The sequence below is a fragment of the Oryctolagus cuniculus genome, chromosome 3, assembly GCF_051225735.1.
Source record: "Oryctolagus cuniculus isolate XC-2025 breed Fujian yellow rabbit chromosome 3, ASM5122573v1, whole genome shotgun sequence".
Lineage (NCBI taxonomy): Eukaryota > Metazoa > Chordata > Mammalia > Lagomorpha > Leporidae > Oryctolagus > Oryctolagus cuniculus.
This window is the reverse complement of record NC_142869.1, coordinates 6582413-6604329: the sequence shown is the minus strand read 5'-3', so window position 1 is coordinate 6604329 and position 21917 is coordinate 6582413. Positions and strand designations below refer to the sequence as shown.

The window sequence follows — 21917 nt, the reverse complement described above, 5'->3', positions numbered from 1 at the left end:
GTGTGCATGTGTGAGACAGGGGTGTGTGTGTGTGTGTGGGTGTGTGGGGGTCTGTGTACGAGAGTGAGTGGGGAGGGTTGTGAGGGTGTGTGTGCATGTGTTCGAGTGTATGTGTGTGTGAGTGGTGTCTGAGTGTGGGTGTGGTATGTGTGTTGTCGGGGAGGGTGTGTGTGTGTGTGTGGGTGTGTCTGAGTCGGGGAGGGTGTGTGTGAGTGGTGTCTGAGTGTGGGTGTGGTATGTGTGTTGTCGGGGAGGGTGTGTGTGTGGGTGGGTGTGTCTGAGTCGGGGAGGGTGTGTGTGAGTGGTGTCTGAGTGTAGGTGTGGTATGTGTGTTGTCGGGGAGGGTGTGTGTGAGTGGTGTCTGAGTGTGGGTGTGGTATGTGTGTTGTCGGGGAGGGTGTGTGTGTGGGTGGGTGTGTCTGAGTCGGGGAGGGTGTGTGTGAGTGGTGTCTGAGTGTGGGTGTGGTATGTGTGTTGTCGGGGAGGGTGTGTGTGTGGGTGGGTGTGTCTGAGTCGGGGAGGGTGTGTGTGAGTGGTGTCTGAGAGTGGGTGTGGTATGTGTGTTGTCGGGGAGGGGGTGTGTGTGTGGGTGGGTGTGTCTGAGTCGGGGAGGGTGTGTGTGAGTGGTGTCTGAGTGTGGGTGTGGTATGTGTGTTGTCAGGGAGGGGGTGTGTGTGTGGGTGTGTGTGTCTGAGTCGGGGAGGGTGTGTGTGAGTGGTGTCTGAGTGTGGGTGTGGTATGTGTGTTGTCGGGGAGGGTGTGTGGGTGTGGGTGTGTCTGAGTCGGGGAGGGTGTGTGTGAGTGGTGTCTGAGTGTGGGTGTGGTATGTGTGTTGTCGGGGAGGGTGTGTGTGAGTGGTGTCTGAGAGTGGGTGTGGTATGTGTGTTGTCGGGGAGGGGGTGTGTGTGTGGGTGGGTGTGTCTGAGTCGGGGAGGGTGTGTGTGAGTGGTGTCTGAGTGTGGGTGTGGTATGTGTGTTGTCGGGGAGGGGGTGTGTGTGGTTGTGTGGGTGTGTCTGAGTGCGTCTGAGTCGGGGAGGGTGTGAGTGGTGTCTGAGTGTGGGTGGAGTGTGAGTGTGTGTCTGAGTCTGGGAGGCTGTGTGAGGTGTGTGTGAGTGGTGTCTGAGTGTGGGTGTGGTATGTGTGTTGTTGGGGAGGGTGTGTGTGTGGGTGGGTGTGTCTGAGTCGGGGAGGGTGTGTGTGAGTGGTGTCTGAGTGTGGGTGTGGTATGTGTGTTGTCGGGGAGGGTGTGTGTGTGGGTGGGTGTGTCTGAGTCGGGGAGGGTGTGTGTGAGTGGTGTCTGAGTGTGGGTGTGGTATGTGTGTTGTCGGGGAGGGTGTGTGTGAGTGGTGTCTGAGTGTGGGTGTGGTATGTGTGTTGTCAGGGAGGGGGGGTGTGTGTGGGTGGGTGTGTCTGAGTCGGGGAGGGTGTGTGTGAGTGGTGTCTGAGTGTGGGTGTGGTATGTGTGTTGTCGGGGAGGGTGTGTGTGTGTGGGTGTGTCTGAGTCGGGGAGGGTGTGTGTGAGTGGTGTCTGAGTGTGGGTGTGGTATGTGTGTTGTCGGGGAGGGTGTGTGTGAGTGGTGTCTGAGAGTGGGTGTGGTATGTGTGTTGTCGGGGAGGGGGTGTGTGTGTGGGTGGGTGTGTCTGAGTCGGGGAGGGTGTGTGTGAGTGGTGTCTGAGTGTGGGTGTGGTATGTGTGTTGTCGGGGAGGGGGTGTGTGTGGTTGTGTGGGTGTGTCTGAGTGCGTCTGAGTCGGGGAGGGTGTGAGTGGTGTCTGAGTGTGGGTGGAGTGTGAGTGTGTGTCTGAGTCTGGGAGGCTGTGTGAGGTGTGTGTGTGTGTGTGTCTGACTGTGGTGTGAGTGTGAGCATGTGTTTGAGTCAGGGAGGGTGTGTGTGAGGTGGGTGTGTGTGTGAGGTGGGTGTGTCTGAGTGTTTCTGTGTTGACTATGGGTGTGTGTGAGGTAGGTGTGTGTGTGAGTGGTGTCTGGGGGTGTCTGTGGGTGTGTCTGACTTGGGGAGGAGTGTGTGTGTGTGAGGTGTGTGTATGTCTGTGTCTGTGGGTGTGTCTGAATCAGGGAGGGTGTGTGTGTGTGTGAAGTGGGTGTGTCTAGTGTGAGCGTGTCTGTGTGTGAGGTGTGTGCGTGAGGTCTGAGTGTGAGCGTGTGAATGTGTGTGTGTGAGGTGTGTGTGTGTCTCTGTGTGTGTGTCTCTGTGTGTGTCTGTGGGTGTGTCTGAGTCGGGGAGGGGGTGAGTGTGTCTGACTGTGGGTATGTTTAACTGTGAGTGTGTCTGAATTGGTAGGGTGTGAGTGTGTGTGTGTCTGCGGGTGTGTCTGAGTATGAGCGTATGTTCGTGTGTAAGTGGTGTCTGTGGAGGTGAGTGTGAGTGTGTCTGAGTGCATCTGTGGGTGTGTGTGAGTGTGTCTGAGTTGGGAGAGTGTGAGTGTGTGTGACTGTGTCTGACTGTGGGGGTGTCTGAATGTGACATGTGTTGAGTCGGGAGGGGGTATGTGTGAGGTGTGTGTGTGAGGTCTGACTGTGGGTGTATCTGAGTCGGGGAGGGTGCGTGTGAGGTGTCTGTGGGTGTGTCTGTGGGTGTGTGTGAGGTGTGTGTGACTGGGTGTGTGTGTAAGGTATGAGTGTGTGTCTGAGTGTGAGCCTGTGTTGAGTCGGGGAGGGGTGTGTGGGTGTGTGTGAGGGGTGTCTGTGGGTGTGTGTGAGGTGTGTGTGTGGGTGTGTGAGGTGTGTCTGTGGGTGTGTGAGGTGTGTGTGTGAGGGGTGTGTGTCTGTACTCCTTGGTCTTCCCGCCACTGCCACCACAAAGCCGGGAACGCTAGCGCCTTCCGGAAGGGTGAAGCCCAGCCCGCCAGGCCTTTGGTCGGAGGGGCGCCCTCAGGCCGGCCGGGCGGCGGGCGGGGCGGGCAGGGCGGGCAGGGCGGGCTGGGGCCTCGCCAGCTCCCCCGGCCGCCGCGAGAGCCGCTCAGCGCCCGCAGCCTCGGCTTCCCCGCGGGCAGAACCGGAAGTGAGGTCCAGCGCAGCCTGGCCGCCCGCCCCTGAGTCCGGGGTGCGGCCGGTCCGGCCATCTGCGCGCTGCCTTCCCTTGGTTGGAGGGCGCAGTGGCGGAGGGGCTGCCCTGGGGGCGACACTGGGGCTGAGTCCCCGAGGATGGCAAGAAAGCCCGCCCCCAGCAATGTCCCAGAGGGAGAAAGGGCGTTGGTGCTGGAGGCGGGGCGTGTGGCGCCCCCTGCAGGCCGTGACCATCCTGCTGCAGCATCAAGCCCCCCACCCCGTCCGCCCGCAGTGTGGGGTGCACGGCCGTGCATCCCAGAGTCTCCGAGGCCGGAGCCCCCAGACCAGCCCCACACCTGCACCCAGAGCCCCGCGACTTTCGCAGGGGCCCGGGACTGAAGACTGCAGGACGCCGGGCCCGGTGCAGCGTCCGCCACAGCGCTGCTCCGAGGTGGTGACGCGGTGGCCCAGGACTGGCCAGCTGACTCGGCCCCTGCATGCTGCTACCATACAGAATGCCCGGCACGGAGTCCTCCATGAGAGGGCTTGGTCTGGCTCACAGCCCTGCACATTCTAGAACATGGTGTTGGCACCTGCCCAGCTCTGGGGAGGGCCTCACGGCGGTGCACGGTAGGAGAGACAGGCCACACGGCCGGACAGCCAGAGGGAGCTGGCGCAGCTGAACTTACTCTCTGGCAACCGCTTCTCCCAAGTACACTCCCATGACCCTACTGCCGTCCCCTGGGCCCCACCTCTCAGGGTCCCCCCCTCCACGCCCCCACACTGCGGCCCGGCCTCCTGCGTGAGCCCCTGGGGAACAAGCCGCATCCAAGGCCTGCCCGGGTGCCGGAGTACACCTTTGAAGAAACAAGAGAGAGCCCGGCCCGGGCACGCGGCCACGGGAGAGGAGGCAGAGCCTGGAGGAGCCCCGGGCTGGCCTCTGGGCGGGCAGCCTGAGGAGCCAGCCCTGGGCACGGGGCACCCACGTTCACGTTCACACCCCGCTCGCCAACCAGAATTCCTTCTCGGAGCTGGACACGCGGTCCTTGTGGAAGGGGGTGCCCCTGAGAACTCACAGGAGTTGTCAGGCACAGAGGAGAAACAAGCCCCCATTCCCAGGACCCCCGGTAACCCTGGCCTTTAACCGGGTGCCCGGGCACTCCTGAGGCAAGCCCGAGTCTCAGGGCCCCTGTGTCCTCCGTGAGAGTGCCTCTCCCCACACCTGTCACCCTGTGTCCCAAGCAGGGGTGCACACGCCCGGTGTCCGGCATGTCTCGGTCTGCTTAGCACTGCTCTAACAGAACTGAGACTGCGCAGTGTGCCAGGGACACTGAGCCCACGGTAGAAGGCGGAAGGGCAAGGGGGCAGCTGCCTGTGCTGCGGGGAGGGGGGACATCCTCTCCCCGGCCCGATTCCCTCTCAGCACTGTTGGGGGTCAAGTCTCCAATACGTGAACTTTGGGGGGCACGTCCCACCCCCAGCAGCCACTTTGTTTTTGCCAGGGTTGGAAGGTAGGGAGACCGCTGGGCCAGAACGCTGAGGGCCTGGGCCTCTTCTCGAGTTTGGGCTCCCTTGGTGGCCACGAGGAGGTCACCCACGACACCTCTGTCCAGTTGCCACCATCCAGGGCCCGTGTCCCCCAGCGAGTCGGGCAGTTACAGAGGCCACCTTGCACTGCTGAGGTCAGGACGCCCGCAGACCCCAGGGCCTGCGACGGCCAGCAGCAGCCGGGTCAGTGGCTGGGGTGAGCAGTCCGGGGACGCCCGAGCAGCCCTGTGCAGCGTGGTCATTAGTGAACTCAGGAATGTGCGGGCCGGGCCCACCGAGTGCTGTGAGTGGTGCGAGTGGCGCAGGCACCAGCAAAGGCCCGAGCGACAGCTCCCTCCCGGCTGCTGCGGGGCCAGGCGGAGTCATCTCAGGGGCAGCCCTGGGACGCAGACGCTGGGGTGCCTGCGGCGCCCCCCTCAGCAGCGGCCGCTACCCGGGTCAGCAAGCTCGCTCACGTCACAGGCGCCACGCTCGAGCTGACCTGGTTCACGGAATCACGTGGAAGCATCGACATGCTCACACAGAGTCAGCAGGAAGGCAGGCACGCATATCAAAGCCATGACCAGGTCGCAAAGGTAAAACGCTGGACGGGGCGGGGGCTTGCACGCCCAGACCCCGCTGGAGGGTGCAGACAATGAGCGGGACCTGGCCAGCTCCACCAGCCATTTCCACAGTTCCCAGGCTGCAAACAATGCTGCCACGCACATCCTGGATACACATTTTCAGACTCGAATGGCCATCTGCTCACTGGCTAATGGAACACGGAACGTGGAAACAAGGGAGCCCCAGCGGGCTGTTTGGGTTGACTCTGGGGAAACGGACAGGTGCAGAGCCGGCCGGCACACAGCAGCTCATGGCAGGGCAACTGCTGGGTCAGCCCGTCTCACTCCTGGGGGACGCTGGGCCATGCTGCCCTGAGATCCTCACAACCCTGCTAGCTTCCCCACTCTGCACCTCGTCTCTCTCTACCCGCTTTGCCAAGACAGGTTCCTGTGTGTGCTGGGGACACAGCCGGTGCCAGCCAGGTGGATGGCTACCTGTGGCTTCTTTTCTTTCTTTTTTTTTAAAAAAAGATTTATTTGTTTGAAAAGCAGTTACAGAGTCAGAGACAGGAAGAGGGGTGGAGAGAGACAGATAGAGAATCTTCCATCTGCTGGTTCACTCCCCAGATGGCCACAGTGGAACCCCATCTGGGTCTCCCATAGGAGTGGCAGGGGCCCAAGGACTTGGGCCACCTTCCACCGCTTTCCCAGGCCATTAGCAGGAAGCTGGATCAGAAGTGGAGCAGCTGGGACTCAACCCGGTGCCCATACAGGATGCTGGCATTGCAGGAGGCGGCTTTACCCACTACGATACACACCTATGCTCTCTACACCTGCCTCCTCCCTAGCCTTGTCAATGGATGTATGTCGGATTGCTTTCTCGCGCTGTGCATTCTCAAAACAGCAGCTCTAAATCATCAACAAAAGGAGAATCCTACACAGAACACTTTCCAACTGCAGCCACCTCATTTTCGCTTTACAAGGAGGAAAACACATCAGCAAGTTCTTAGCTCCTGAGTCTTCCAGCACTGGGGAAGACCATCGCCGGGGGCTGTTTTCCTTGTGAGAACGGTAGTTCATTCAGACCTGCTGTTTTTGTAGTCAAAGAAAAAGCAATGTTCTGACAACAGATTGTGCGGGCAGCGCGAGTTGCCTGTTTGCTTTAATAAATACACTGAGACAATCTGATACAGAAGGCGTGGATTTGGAACATGAAAGCTGATGAGGCCGGCATCGTGGCTCACTAGGCTAATCCTCCGCCTTGCGGCGCCGGCACACCAGGTTCTAGTCCTGGTCGGGGCGCCGGATTCTGTCCCAGTTGCCCCTCTTCCAGGCCAGCTCTCTGTTGTGGCCAGGGAGTGCAGTGGAGGATGGCCCAAGTGCTTGGGCCCTGCACCCCATGGGAGACTAGGAGAAGCACCTGGCTCCTGCCATTGGATCAGCGCGGTGTGCCAGCCGCAGCGCGCGGGCCACGGCGGCCATTGGAGGGTGAACCAACGGCAAAGGAAGACCTTTCTCTCTCTGTCTCTCTCTCTCACTGTCCACTCTGCCTGTCAAAAAAAAAAAAAAAAAAAAAAAAGCTGATGAAGATCGTGGTTTTGTGTCCATTATCTGAGCACAAAGCTCATGTTCAGCTCTTTTGCATTAAACATGAAAACAAGCGGTGCTACAGCACAGTGGGTTAAGCTGCTGACTGAGGTGTTTGCGTTCCACGTTGGGGCGCTGGTTTGAGTCCTGGCTACTCTGCTTTGGATCCAGCTCCCTGCCAATGCACCTGGAAAGACAGCAGAGGACGGTGACCCAGCAAATGGACGCTCCTCTCTCTCCCCCTCTCTGACACTGTGCCTTTTACATAAGTCTTTCTTTTTCTTCAAGATGTATCTATTGGAAAGGCATGGGGAGAGAGACAGAGAAAGACAGAGACATCTTCCATCTGCTGCTTCATTCCCCAAAGGGCCCAAATGGCCAGTGCGGGGCCAGGAAGAAGAAACCAGGAGCCTGGAACTCCATCGGGGTCTCCCGCATGGGTGGCGGGGGCCCCAGCAGTTGGCCCATCTTCTGCTGCTTTCTCAGGCGCACTGGCAGAGAGCTGGATCTGAAGCGGAGCAGCCGGCACTCAGGGGACCCCAGACAGCTGCTTCACCTGCTACTCCACAACGCCAGCTCCAAATAAATCCTTGAATGAATACAGAAAGTCAGACTGCAGAGACTCAGAGGAAGACGCGCTGACATCTGTGTGTCTGAGTTTTCCACTAGAAATGTAATTATGTTATGTATCAGGTCATCCTTATTTATTTTCAAATACCTATAATTGATCCATTGGGAATTACAAACAGTGCAGAGTAAAATCTTTCTTATACTTGCCCACCTACTACAGATGTAATGTTCATCCTATTCTGCTGTTTAAAAGATGTCCACTATGAATATTTACCTGTGTCATTCCTTGAAAATATATTTTAAAGCTTTTTTAAATTTAGTTTTTCTTTTATTTCAGAGACAGGGAGAATGAGAGGAGGAGAGAAAGAGGGAAAGAGAGAGAGAGATGGAGGGAGAGTGAGAAACCTTCCCTCTGCTGGTTCTCTCTGCAAATGCCTGCAACAGCCAGGACTGGGCCAGGCCAAAACCAGGAGCCAGAAACTCAACCCAGGTCTCCCGTGGGGGTGGCAGGAACACAGTGTGTGAGCCATGCTCTGCTGCCTCCCAGGGTGAGCGTCAGCAAGAAGCTGGACTGGAAGTGGAGGCGCTGGGACTCGAACCTCTGACATGGTTGTGGGTGTCTCAGGCAGCATCTTAACTGCTTTTCCTACGCCCGGCCTGTGCCTCAGTGTAGCCACGTGTTATCTTGCTGAGCACTATCCGGCTGCATACTGTCTTGCTAAGCAATTGCCCCGTCAGTGGACATTTAGGGTTCTTCCCTTCCTTCTCCTAATTTTTGCTGCAATGAACACTCTAAAATATAAAGATCTGTGCATATGTCTGATTGTTTTGCGTGACAAACATCTAGAAGCAGACGTACTAGAAAGAGTGTACAAATAAATTCCTATTATTTGACACAAAGGACTTTGATACAAATGTTGCTATATTCTCATCCAGTGTATTTGAGAGTGCTCATTAAATAATTCCCCCAGGGCCAGCATTTGGCCTAATGGCTAAGATGCCACTCCGGGTGCCTGCAGCCCATATCAGAGAGCCTGGGTTCCAGTCTGGGCTCTGCTCCCGATTCCAGCTCCTGGCTAATGCACACCCCGGGAGGCAGCAGGTGACAGCCTAGTGATTTGGTCCCTGCGCCCCCTGGAGGACCTGGATTGAGTTCCTGGCACCTGGCCTTGGCCTGGCCCAGCCCCTGCTGTTGCAGGCATCAGAGGTGGGAATCGGCAGGTGGGAATCTCTGGCTATCTTCCCTTCTCTGTCTCTAAATAGATGAAAAGGAAATACGCTTCTCCCGCACTCGGTTCTAAACACCTGTCTACAAGTCTCTGATTTCGAAAGGCGGAAGACAACTCCTCAGGGTTGTTCTGGTTTGGACTCCCTTGGTTACTTGCGAGTTTGATGTGTTTTTAACTTCCTCCTGGGACATTAGCACTTTTTCTGTGTATGTGGTTTTCTCGTTATTTCTTTAGGGTGCTCATCTTTTCTTTTAATGTGTTCTCATTGGTTGGAATCTGGGTTTTGTTGACATATATGAGAGCAACTAATTTGTCCATTTATCTTATATCTAGCCGCTTCCTAGAATGGCCTGGTGGGGTCCAGTATTTGTAACTTGTCATCTTAGGCTTTTAAAATTTAACTCATTTATTTAGAGAGAGACAGAGAGACAGAGAGTGCCTATCCACTGGTCTCCCATTGCTCCTAAAATGCACACAAAGGCTGGGGCTGGGGCCTGGGCCAGGGCCACAGGCAGGAGCCAGGAACTCAATCCAGGGCTCCCACACGGCGGCAGGAACCCAGTCACTGGAGCCATCACTGCTGCCCCCCCGGGCCCACATTAGCAGGAAGCGGGGGTCAGGAGCCGGAGCTGGGAGTCGGACTCAGCCATCTTGACTGTGTGGCCAAATGCCAGCTCTACCCTTAGGCTTTCCAAGTCGGCAAACATCGGCAGAAAATGGTGGTTTTTGTTTTTTGTTGTTGTTGTTTTGACAGGCAGTTAGACAGTGAGAGAGAGACAGAGAGAGAAAGGTCTTCCTTCCATTGGTTCACCCCCTAAATGGCCGCTACAGCTGGTGTGCTGTGCCAATCCGAAGCCAGGAGCCAGGTGCTTCCTCCTGGTCTCCCACGCGGGTGCAGGGCCCAATGACTTGGGCCATCCTCCACTGCACTCCCGGGCCACAGCAGAGAGCTGGACTGGAAGAGGAGCAACCGGGACAGAATCCGGCGCCCCGACCGGGACTAGAACCCGGGGTATCGGCACCGCAGCAGAGGAGTAGCCTAGCGAGCTGCGGCGCCGGCAAAAAACGGTGGTTTTGGCTTTGCTTCTCTGGAGCTTTCTCTCCTCCTCCTCCCTTGCCTGGGTGCAAGCACTGTGTGTTGCCCTTAGCAGCACCAGCAATGGCTCACGACGTGTGACTCTGTTGGTACGTGACCTGTTCTTCACACATCCCAGACCGGTGGTGTGCTCTCCTTCTAGCCTCTCTGAAGATCGGTGTGTCTTCCTCTCCCGGGCTGTCCACGTGGGCTCCCAACATCCACTGCAGCGCCTTCTTTGCATTAATCCTCGCTTTATGGGGGGTATGCTATTTACTTAACCTAACGCACGATTTGATCTGCTCATGTTTTCTGTGCATTTTTAGTTTCTTTCACAGTGAGACAGGCCCGGCTCTTTCATTGTCAGGCTGAACAAAGTGAGGTGGAGGACTCTCAGCCCTTCTGGTAGTTTACGTTTTAATTTATTGCACCATAAAGTAGACTTTTTAAAAAACTTTTTTTTTTAAAGTTTATTTTATTTGAAAGGCAGAGTTACAGAGAGAGAGGGAGAGACAGACAGAGAGAGATCTTTGATCTGCTGGTTCATTCTCCAAGTGGTTGCAATGGCCAGAGCTGGGCTCATCCAAAGCCAGGGGCCAAGAGCTTCTTCTGGGTCTCCCATGTGGGTGGCTTGGGCCATCCTCCGCTGCTTTCCCAGGTGCATTAGCAGGGAGCTGGATCAGAAGTGGAGCGGCCGGGACTCAAACTGGTGCCCATATGGGACGCCGGCAATGCAGGTGGCAGCTTTACCTGCTACGCCACAGCGCCGGCCCCGAGTATACTTCAGTATGAACCTTAGAGATCTGCACAGCCAGTAGTGCACTCAGAGGGACCCCAACAGTCCCAACACTCCGAGAAACTCCCCCCGCTCCAGTCCTGCTACACCTGACCTTTGGCTGCCACCATCACTTGGACACGTGGAATCAAACCTGCGCCTTACAGAAATCTGGGTTTTGCTGACAAGGCATTGAGATGCCGTGGAGATGCACCCATGGTGTTGCGAGCACCCACGGTCCATGCCTTTTTGCTGCTTAACCTACCACTGTGCGGGTGTGCGGGTGTGCGGGTGTGCAGGTGTGCAGGTGTGCAGGTTCATCCCTCCCTGCGCCAGCACGTGCGGGTGTTTAGGAACGAGCAGCCATGTACAGGTGCCCGTGTGAACGTGTTTTTATTTCTATAGCCAGCTCTAGAGACAACGTGGGTTGTTGTGACTGGGATGGGGTGGTCCCGGCGCCTGTGAGGGGGCCGCAGCCGAGCGTTCCACTGCACAGGACAGCTCTGGCGACGAGGAAGGAGCCAGCCCAGTGTGGTCGCTGCCGCCGGGTCGATGGCCAGTGTCTGCCTCACCTTTAGAGGGGGCTACACCTGCACCTGCCGCACTGCTCTGCACCCCAGCAGCGTCTGCTCGGGTTCTGGTTGCTGTGCACCCACACCAACACTCGGTGTTGCCAGCGTGTCCAAGTCTTTAAACGCTGGTGGCGCCACTTGTTCTTTGGTGACGTGGCTGCTTCAGTCTTCAGCCCAGTTTTCCCTTGGTTTGTTGTTTTCTCACTGCTGGGTTTTGAGCTTTTGACGTGTGCTGGATGCAAACCTTTTTTTCCAACCAAGTGACAGGCAACCGTCTTCTGTCGGCTCGTGGCGTCTCTTCTCATTCTCGTCACAGTAGCTGTGCACAGCAGACCTTGGTGACTTTGCCGAAGTCCAGTTGATCCGTTTCTTGCTTCATGCATCATGCATTTGGTGTCAGATCTGAGAGCTTTTTGCTAATCTGTTTAGGCAGATTTTTTCTCCTATGTTTTCTTCTAAAAGCTTGAAGATTTTGTATTTTACAGTTAGATCAGTGACTCATTTTGAGTGAATTTTTAAAAGGACAGAATGTGAGGTTGAGGTTGAGGTTACTTCTTTTTGCACGTGTAGAACTGAACATCCACATTCAATGTTTGTTGAAGGAGCTACCCTTTCTCCACTGGCCATACGTGTGCGGGCCCAATTCTGTACATTCCTTCTTATCCGGATACCACATTCTCTTGATTATTGTAAATTTTTAATAAAATCCTAAAATCACATAATTACAACTCCTCCAGGCTTCTTCTTTTTTTTTTTTACTCAAAATTGTGTATTCTAGCCACCTTACCTTTTTATGTAAATTGTAGGGTAATTTTCTCTAAACAACGCAAATTCATGGGAATTTGATTCTATTTCTACTGAATGAAACAGGACAGGTATCGTGTGGTGCAGTGGGTTACGCCTCCACTTGGGTCACCTCCATTCCATAGCAGAGTGCTTGCGATCAAGCGCTGCCCCTGCCTTTTATCCCGTTCTCTGCTAATACACCCTGGGGGGCAGTGGACGACGACTCAAGTCCTTGGGTCCCTGCCATCCCCCTGGGAGACCCACATGGAGTTCTTGGCTCCTGGCTTTGGCCAGGCCAAGCCCTGGCTGTTGTGCTGTTGTGGATATTTGGGGAATGAACTACAGATAAAAGATATTCTCTCTCTCTCTCTCTCTGTTTCCCCCTTCTCAATAAAGATATAGATATAGATATAGATATAGATATAGATATAGATATAGATATGTTGAATCTTCCATTCTGTAAACTGTTGTCTCCTGACTTATTCTGGTGGTCTTCAATTTCTTTCATCCATGATTTGAAATTTTCAACATAGAGATCTCATATACTTTTTGTTAGATTTACATCTAGGGGTCAGCACTTTGGTGTAGCAGGTAAAGCCGCCGCCTGCAGTGTCGGCATCCCATATGGGCACCAGTTCATGTCCCGGCTGCTCCACTTCTGATCCAGCTCTCTGCTATGGCCTGGGAGAGCAGTAGAAGATGGCCCAAGTCCTTGGGCCCTGCACCCACATGGGAGACCCAGAAGACGGTCCTGGCTCCTGGCTTCGGATCAGCGCAGCTCTGGCCATTGCAGCCAATTGGGGAATGTACCAGTGAATGGAAGACCTCTCTCTCTCTCTTTCTCTCTCTCTGTGTAACTCTGACTTTCAAATAAATAAGATTTACACCTAAATATTTTGTGTTGGAGGGAGCTATTATTAATGGTATGGTCATTTTAATTTTGGTTTCTAATTGTTCATTGCTGGAATACAGAAATAACAATTAATATGATAGGACTTTATATCCTGCAATATTGATAAAATTATTATTAGTTAAATGAGCTTTTCTGGGTAGATTCTTTGAGATTTTCTAAGTAGAGAATCATGTAATCTGTGAACAGGGGCAGTTTTTTTTTAATAGAAGTATTTTTAAAAAATGTATTTATTTATTTGAGAGGCAGAGTTATGGAAAGAGAGAGGGAGAGACAGGGAGAAAGGTTTTCTATCTTCTGGTTCACTCCCCAGATGACCGTAATGGCCAGAGCTGAGCCAATCCGAAGCCAGGAGCTTCCTCTGGGTCTCCCATGCTGGTGCAGGGGCCCAAGGACCCGGGCCATCCTCTGCTGCTTTCCCAGGCCATAGCAGAGAGCTGCATCGGAAGTGGAGCAGCTGGGACTAGAACCAGCACCCATATGGGATGCCAGCACTGCAGGTAGAGGCTTTATCTGCTACACCATAGCGTCAGCCCCAGGGGCAGTTTTATTTATTCCTTTCTGTATGCTTTCAGCTTCTTTTTCTCGCCTTATCTGCCTGGCTAGGCTTCCCAGTATGGTACAGAACAGGAGTGCTGTGAACAGCCATCCTCCCCTGGTTTCCAACTGCAGCAGAGGTGCAATGGGTCCTTCACTGTTAAGTATGATGTCAGCTGTAGGTTTTCTTTGGTAAATACTCCTTATGAGGGGCCAGCGTTGTGGCTCAGCAGGTTAAGCCACTGTTTGCAGTGTTGGCATCTCATATCAGAGCGCTGGTTCAAGTCCCAGCTGCTCCACTTCTGATCCAGCTTCCCACTAATATGCAGTGGAAGATGGCCCAAGTGCTTGGGTCTCTGCCACACACGGAAGACTTGGATGGAATTCCTGAATCCTGGCTTCGGCTTGGCCCAGCCCCGGCCACTGCTGGCATTTGGGAAGAGAAACAGCAGATAGGAGCTCTCTGTCTGTCTCCCTCACCGCCCATCTCTTTTCCTCTTAAATAAAACAAATATTTGTGTGTAAAAGGGAATAGTAGGAACGTGGTGAGAAGGCAGACACGTCAGCTTCTTGCCAGGTACCATCTCCAGCTGTCTGTACTGCCTAGCAGCCTGCCCAAGCCACGCGAAGGCACGGTGATTACCCCGCCGTGGTTTGAATACGGCTGCCGCCATCCAAGCCCACTGGAAGTGTGGCCCCCACACGTCACTCTGGGGAGGTGTTGGGGTCGAGCGGGTGCAGCCCCCCCCAGCAGGCTCACGCTTGTCTCTCGGGGCTGGGCTCCGCCCCTTTTCTCTGCACACACACCAGTGTTTCCTCCCGATTTCTGCCAGGGCTTGCAGCAGCATGAAGCCCTTGCTGGCTGCAGCCTCCGATCTTGAACTTGCCAGCCTGTCAGACTAGGAGCTGAAGGCTCTCCCTTAAAACAACAACGACAAAGATGACCCAGTCTCAGGTATTCTGTTACAGCAACAGAAAATGCACTGATACCCCCATTTTACAGACATGGCAACCGAGGTACAGAGAAGCTAAGTAACTTGCCCAAGGTCTCAGAGCTAAGAAACAAATCGCAGCTATGAAACAGCACTGGGCGTGGAACCACTCTACTCTTGTCGCCTCCCCTCACCACATCGTGGGAGAAAACACTGGACATACTGAAAAAAGAAGTCCCGGTCAGCATGCATAAAAAGCTGCGAGGAATCAGGCAGAACAACGCACTAGAGAAGGGGGCAGAGGATCAGACAGGCAGTTGACAAAGAAATGCAAACAGCCCATAAACACTGCCCATAAACACACGCTCCAGTCTGCCAGGCATCAGGGGCAGGCAGGAGAAAGCAAGACACGAGGTTTTTATCCAACAGTTTAAGGGGAATGAAGACACCCTGCCTGGGAGAGGCAGGTGAGTGCAAACGGCCCGTCTCCCACGCTGGTGGCAGGTGAGGTGCCCGCTGACATCCTGTGTGGCCCTGGCAGTCCCCATGGCCGCTCACAAGGCACATCCCCTGGGGCCGGCGGTTTCAGTGCTAGACAGCTGTCTTTCAGCTCAGGCCTCAGAGGAGGCGATGACGCCACAGGAGCTCTCCCCGTCACCCTCGCTGAGTTCACCTGTGCTGCCCGACCCTCTGCCCTGCGTAAGGACCACCGAGGGCTCGGGGCAGCCGGCCACCCATGCTTCTCCCTGCACCCAGGGCCAGGGCACGTACAGGCATCTGCCTGCTTCCACTCCACACTTACTCAAACCACTGCACCTACTCTTATTCAAGGATGAAAACCAACGAATGTTCAATGTCCAGGAGTTGCGGTTGTGAAACCTAAGCTGAGAGCTCAGAGGAGTCCAACGGAGGCCCTGAGCTGCTGAAAACCATCGCCCAGGCCACACTGCTTCTGAGGACGAGGTGGCTGAGACAAGCATGAGTCGCGGGGGCAAACGTCAAACACAGCTACAAGGACTTTGTACTTGAGGTCTTCTGAGTGAGCTGCAAAAGTAGATGGAATATTCCAGCAAATGAAGCTGGTCCTGCAGCAGGAGCCTAGGACGGAGAGAAGACCTGCGCACAGTTTTTGCTGTCTACATTTCTTTTAAAGATTTATTTATTTATTTGAAAGTTACACAGAGAGGAGAGGCAGAAAGGGGGGGGGGTCTTCCATCCACTGGTTCACTCCCCAATTGGATGCAACAGCTGGAGCTGGGACAATCCAAAGCCAGGAGCCAGGAGCTTTTTCCAGGTCTCCCACGTGGGTGCAGGGGCCCAAGGACTTGGGCCATCTTCCACTGCTTTCCCAGGCCATAGCAGGGAGCTGGATCAGAAGTGGAGCAGCCAGGTCTCAAACCGGTGCCCTTATGGGATGCCAGCACTTCAGGCCAGGGCGTTTACCCGCTGCGCCACAGCACCAGCCCCTGCATTTCTTTTAAATAATGCAAATGTACTCATGAGTGACTTATTTTTATACTTTAACACTAAAGGACTCTGTTCACTTGGGCACTTTTTCTTACCCTGAACTCTACTTGCCTGATAACAATATGGGGTTAGTTTCCTCATCAGTTGGAGGACCTGTCTTTCTGTGCAGGAGTTTATGCAGCTTATATTTATTGTTGTAACAGATAGTGTTGCTACTGCTCTGCCACCTCACGCTGCTGTTTTTGTATTTCTTTGTTATTTGATCTCCTTTTATTACACGGACCCTGCTTCGGCTTTGCTTATTGTTGTGAACATTTACAGCATGTTCTCATGTTCTACGAGAATCTGCTCTCAGTTTGACATCAGGAATTTCCTGATGCAGTCATTCACAAACCGCTGCTCACAAGCTGTGGGAGATGTGGAAGTTCAAATTATTTGTTTCCTAACTCTGTGGGGCAGGACACCCAGGTGAGGTAGCTGCCTTTGAAACTAGTTTTGGGGCCAGGGCTATGGCACAGCGGGTAGAGCCACAGACTGTGACGTCAGCTTCCCATACGGGCTCCGGTTTCTGTCCCGGCTGCTCCACATCCGGTCTAGTTCCCTGCTAATGGCCTGGGAAAGCAGAGGAAGATGGCCCAAGTACTTGGGTCCCTGCACCCATGTGGGTGACCTAGAAGAAGCTCCTGGCTTCATCCTGGCCCAGCCCCTGGTTGGTGTGGCCATTTGGGGAGTCAACCAGTGGGTGGACGATCTCGCTCTCTCTCTGTCCCTCGCTCTCTGTTAACTCTGACTTTCAAAGAAATAAACAAATCGTAGCCGGCGCTGCGGCTCACTAGGCTAATCCTCTGCCTGCGGCACCAGCACCCCAGGTTCTAGTCCCGGTTGGGGCGCCAGATTCTGTCCCGGTTGCCCCTCTTCCAGTCCAGCTCTCTGCTGTGGCCAGGGAGGGCAGTGGAGGATGGCCCAAGTCATTGGGCACCTGCATGGGAGACCAGGAGAAGCACCTGGCTCCTGGCTTTGGATCAGCGCAGCACGCCAGCCGTAGTGGACATTTGGGGGGTGAACCAACGGAAGGAAGACCTTTCTCTCTGTCTCTCTCTCACTAACTCTGCCTGTCAAAGAAAATAAAAAAATTAAACAAATCGTTCTTTTAAAAATCAAGTTTTACCAAGCCTTCCCCGGCAGCAAATCCATCACAAAGTCTGGGCTAGGGATGACCGTGGTTGGAAACTTTCCCCGCCAGTCCCCACCTGGCTTTTTACACGGCCAGCAGCAGCAAACGTTGGGGAGTGTGAGCAGGAGCTGGGAGAAGCAGGGACGGGCGGGACGAGCGTGCGCTGGGCGGTGGTTGAACTCGCGCACAGAGGGAAGCGCCCTGGGCTCGCTCGGGCTCAACGAGCCGACCCGTCCTCGCCCCTGCCGCTGAGCGCGCTCCTCTCTCCGGACCAGCCCGCCCCTCCCTGTCCGCGATCCCTGCGCAGCCAGACGGTGCCCACGGTCTCTGCCCTCCAGCTGTGCAATGATGGCCGTCACCAGGCAAGGCAGGCCGTGGCCGTGCCGCCCGCGGGCCCCCAGCGCTCGGCCAGAAGCCGCTCCCGCACCCGAGCTTGCGCGGTGCCGGACGGACCCGGAGGCCGCAGGGCGCGCAGCGTCTCCTGGCGTCTCTTCGATCGCGCGGACACAGCTCATGGCCTACGACCCCACCCCACAGCGCGGTCTGGGTGGCACGCTTCGACTCGGGAACCCGGGGGTCCGCAGCGAAGTAGCGACGCCACGGACAAACTGCGGCAGCTGCCGGGGCGGCTCGGGCCCAGAGGCACCCACGTCGGCGAGGGCAGACGCTGAGGGGCGGTCCTGCACCCCTGTGCCTCGAGGCCCCGCCCCGTCGGCCCTACCTCCCACGACCCCGACCCCGAGTTCCAGCCCCGCAGGCCACGCCCCCGCGCATCTGCGGCCCCGCCCCGGCCCCCGCCCGTACCTCCCGCGACCTCGCCCGAGGCTCCGCCCCCGCGCACCTCTGGCCCACTGCCCCCCATCCCCTGACCATACCTCTCGCGACCCCAACCCCGAGTTCCAGACCCGAGGCCCCGCCCCCGCGCACCTGCGGCCCCGCCCCGCCCCCAGGCCCCGCCCCCAGGCCCACCTCCTGCACTTTGACCTCCTCCGGCTGCAGGATCTCCAGCACGCCGCTGCTCCGGATCTCGGGCAGGTCCTGCCACAGGTTGAACCTCGAGTGGGGGTTGCTGAGCAGGCAGATCTGCGGCAGGGCCCTCCTCTCGGGCGGGCTGGCCGGCTCCTCGTCCTCGTCCTCGTCCTCGTCCTCCTCCTCCGCGGTGCCCTCGCCGCTCGGGGACCCGTCGGCCGCGCCTTGCACTTCTGCATCGCGCTGCCTCCGGGCTTCGATTTCTTGCAGGGTCGATTTATCCCGGTATTCCTGGTACAGGAGCCCTGGCATCGGGGAGGGGGACAAGGAGCAGACGGCGGTGTCAGAGGAGGGTGCCCGAGATCCCGGCCAAGGCCTCCCGCGCCCTGTCGGTGATGCGTGAGAGCGCGCGCAAGGCCGGCCCCGCACGGGGCCCCGCAGGCCGCCGCGCCCCGCAGCCAGCCTCCCTGGGAGCGGTCAGCTTGCGGAACACCTCCCCCAGCAGTCCAAGAGCCTGGCTCACACGCAGGAGGCCACGCAGCGGGAACCGGAACCTGCTGTGTGGCCCCCGCGCGCACCGAGTCACAGGCGCGGCTCGGGAGAAGCCAGGGCTTCGCCAGCCCGTGGTTCAAGAGGGAAACTGCTCTTCGCTGCATCCAGTTTCAGACCTCCCGGGTTAGGTTTGGGGACTTCAGGGCTCGCAGAGGGGAAGCAGGGGCCTGGTTAAAGCACGCAATACTCCTTTTTTGTAAAGATTTGTTTATTTATTTATTTGAAAGTCAGAGTTACACAGAGAGAGGAGAGGCAGAGAGAGAGAGAGAGAGAGAGAGAGGTCTTCCATCCGCTGGCTCACTCCCCAATTGGCCCCAACGGCCAGAGCTGTGCTGACACAAAGTCAGGAGCCAGGAGCTTCCAGGTCTCCCACGCAGGTGTAGGGGCCCAAGGACTTGGGCCATCTTCTGCTTTCCCAGGCCACAGCAGAGAGCTGGATGGGAAGTGGAGCAGCCGGGACTAGAACCTGCACCCATATGGGATGCCAGCATTGCAGGCGGCGGCTTTACCTGCTACACCACGGCGCCAGCCCCAGCATGTAATACTTGTTTGAAAAAATTTACTTGAAGGGCAGAGTTACAGAGACAGGAGGGAGAGAGGGAGAGAGGGGAGAGAGGGAGAGAGGTAGGAGAGAGAGAGAGAGATTTTTTCCATCCTCTAGTTCACTTGAGGGGCAGAGTTACAGAGACACGAGAGGGAGAGGGGGGAGAGAGAGAGAGACAGAGAGGGATTTTCCATCCTCTGGTTCACTTGCCAGATGGTCACAACTGCCAGGGCTGGGCCAGGCAGAAGCCAGGAGCTTCATCCACGTGCGTGCAGGGGCCCAGGCACTTGGTCCATCTCCCCCTGCTTTCCCAGGCACATTAGCAGGAGCTGGATCAGAAGTGGAGCGACCGAGACTCGAACCAGTGCCTATAAGGGATGCCGGCACTGCAGGCGGTGGCTTTCCCTGCTATGCCACAGCACCAGCCCCAAAGTAAGGGAGACGGAATAAGAGGGCAAAGAGAGTGGGGCTGAGTCTGCTGTGGGGGCAGAGTTTGAAGCCAGGCTTCATTCTGTCTGAGCAGCAAAGACCCCCTTCTAAAGCAGCTTCTTGTGGGGGAGGGCACCACACGGCCCTCATGGGGGGTGCAGAGCACCACATGGCCCTGATGGGGGGTGCAGAGCACCACATGGCCCTGATGGGGGGTGCAGAGCCCACATGGCCCTGATGGGGGGGTTGCCGAGCCCATATGGCCCTGATGGGGGGTGCTGAGCCCACATGGCCCTGATGGGGGGTGCCGAGCCCACATGGCCCTGATCGAGGGGTGCCGAGCCCACATGGCCCTGATGGGGGGTGCCGAGCCCACATGGCCCTGATGGGAGGTGCAGCCAGGCTCCTTGGTGGGGCTGCCAGTGGATCGTCTCAGCAGTTTAGAGCATCCCACGTGCAGAGCTCTCCCGGGCAGTAACCGTTCGTTCAGCCTAACATTCTCTCCCGGCTCTCAGTGCCTTGGGGCCTGGGGCCATGACCTAACGGGGTCTCTCAGGCCTCGGTGGCCTGGCGGGTTCCAACACCCTGGCCAATTATATTAGAAACAGATGCATGCGTGGGAATGTCAGGGCCCAGGGCACAGGGACTGTGTCTTCATGCATGTCGATTGCCAGCCATAGTTCCTGGCCTATAACCCCCTCCTCATGGTGGGCTGTACACATAGAATCTGTCTTCCTCAAGGTGGGCATTGTGGTTTGGAGAATGGTTTGGGTGCCCTTGAAGGCCTGGGTGTTGGAAGCTTGACCCCCAGAGGCTGAAGTTAATAGATTAAGGGTGGAACTTAATGCAATCCTGGTGGGACCTTGGGCAGTGATTAGGTTGGATTAAAATGCCAGGGCCTTTGGGGCTAGCACTGTAGCGCAGTGCATTAAAGCCCCAGCCTGCAGTGCCAGCATCCCATGTGGGCCCTGGTTTGAGTCCCAGCTGTTCCACTTCCGATCCAGCTCTCTGCTATGGCCTGGGAAAGCAGTAGAAGATGGCCCAAGTCCTTGGGCCCCTGCACCTGTGTGGGAGACCTGGAAGAAGCTCCTGGCTCCTGGCTTTGGATCAGCTCAGCTCTGGCCGTTGTGGTCATTTGGGGAGTGAACCAGCGGATGGAAGACCTCTCTCTCTGTAACTCTGTCTTTCAAATAAATTCTTTAAGAAAAAAAAAAAAAAGATGCCAGGGCCGGGCCAGCACTGTAGTGTAGCGGGTTAAGCCACCGCCTGTGATGCCTGCATCCCATATGCACAGCGCCAGTTTGAGTCCTGGCTGCTCCATTTCTGATCCAGCTCCCTGCTAAGGCATCTGGGAAAGAAGCAGAAGATGGCCCAAGTGCTTGGGCCTCTGCCACCCATGTGGGACACCCGGATGGAGCTCCTGGGTCCTGACCACTGTGGCCATTCGGGGAGTGAACCAGCAGATGGAAGATTTCTTTTCCTCTGTTTTCTCCCCTCTCTCTGTAACTCTGCCTTTCAAATAAATACATCTTAAAGAAATTGTGCAATAACAAAATATTTTAACACATGGATGCCGGAGCGGGCCCTGTGATGGGACGTGAGGAAGGAGCATGCTGCCTGCCTCTGTTTCCCGCTGACCAGGCGTGTGGTGTCCTCCGGGTGAGTGCTGTGCTCCTGCCCGCCCCCGCCCTCGGCAGTCGCCCAGCCAGTGGACGCCTGGCCTTGGACTTGTGAGCAAACAAACTCTCCTTCATAAGCAACTCCTCTTGGGCATTTTCCTTAAGACGACACAGGCTGGCCAGTGGGTGGTCAGAAGCCAAGCCCCTCCATGTTCTCTGACCCTTGCCTGACCGCGGGTCCTAGGTCCGCCTTTGCAGAGGGGCTCCTGCCCGCGTGCCCGGGACGGTCAGGCCTGGCTGGGTGTTCCCAGTCAGCCCAGAAGCACTGGATGTGACCCTTTCTGTCCAGCTCACTTCCGCAGGACTGTCCCTGCTGCAGTCACGCCCAGGAAACCCTGAACAGAGCGCAGAGGGGCCAGGCGCCCCCCGGAGAGCGCTTGGTGGCTCCGTGCCCCTCCCCCTGCCCCATGCTGTGCACGTTCTCATCTGCACCCTTTGTAAGCTCCTTCGAGACAGACAGGACAGACAGGTAGAGAGAGGTGTCTCCTGGAGTCCTGGGCATGTGCAAGCTAATTCACTGAGGCTGAGGAGGGGGTCGTGGGGACCCCAGCTACAGCCAGCTGGGGCTTGCGATTGGCATTGGAAGGCGGCCTTGGTGGTGGTGGGGGCTGAGCCCTCTCCCAGGCAGCCAGCCTCAGGACTGACTTGGAGCAGACCACGCCCAGCTGGGTCCCTGTGGGTTGCTTGTTCACTGGGTGGGGGAAGCTCCACCCCTTTGGCGGTCACAGAAGTGGCCTGGGTGGGACTCTGGTGGTCCCACACTCAGAGTGCCTCTTCACGCCGAAGCAGGGGTGCTGGGGGTGTCTTGGCTGTGCAGGGATGGGGAGGGGTGATCCTAGGAGGGGTCGGACCAAAGGATCTTGTCTGCTGGGCCATAGAGGCCAGCATCTCTCCCAAGGACCGGGGAGACCCTGGAGACAGCAGGCGGGTGTGTGCTGGTCTGCATTTTAGGACAACCATGGACTCTGGAGACAGTTTCAAGGCAGAGGGCAGCCTTGGCCACTGGCTGGCACAGGCCATGTATAGCATCCGGG

At 56.5% G+C, this 21917-nt stretch overlaps 1 protein-coding gene across 2 annotated transcripts in view; it reads right to left on the bottom strand.

The window, feature by feature from the left end:
* The window catches only part of NGEF (neuronal guanine nucleotide exchange factor), a 101205-nt gene that overhangs the window by 14770 nt on the left and 64518 nt on the right, over positions 1–21917 (bottom strand). For both annotated transcript variants that reach the window (XM_051834194.3, XM_051834195.3), the window contains one exon: positions 17680–17984. In XM_051834194.3, the coding sequence (XP_051690154.3) occupies positions 17680–17984 (305 nt within the window). The remainder of the gene's footprint in view (positions 1–17679; positions 17985–21917) is intronic.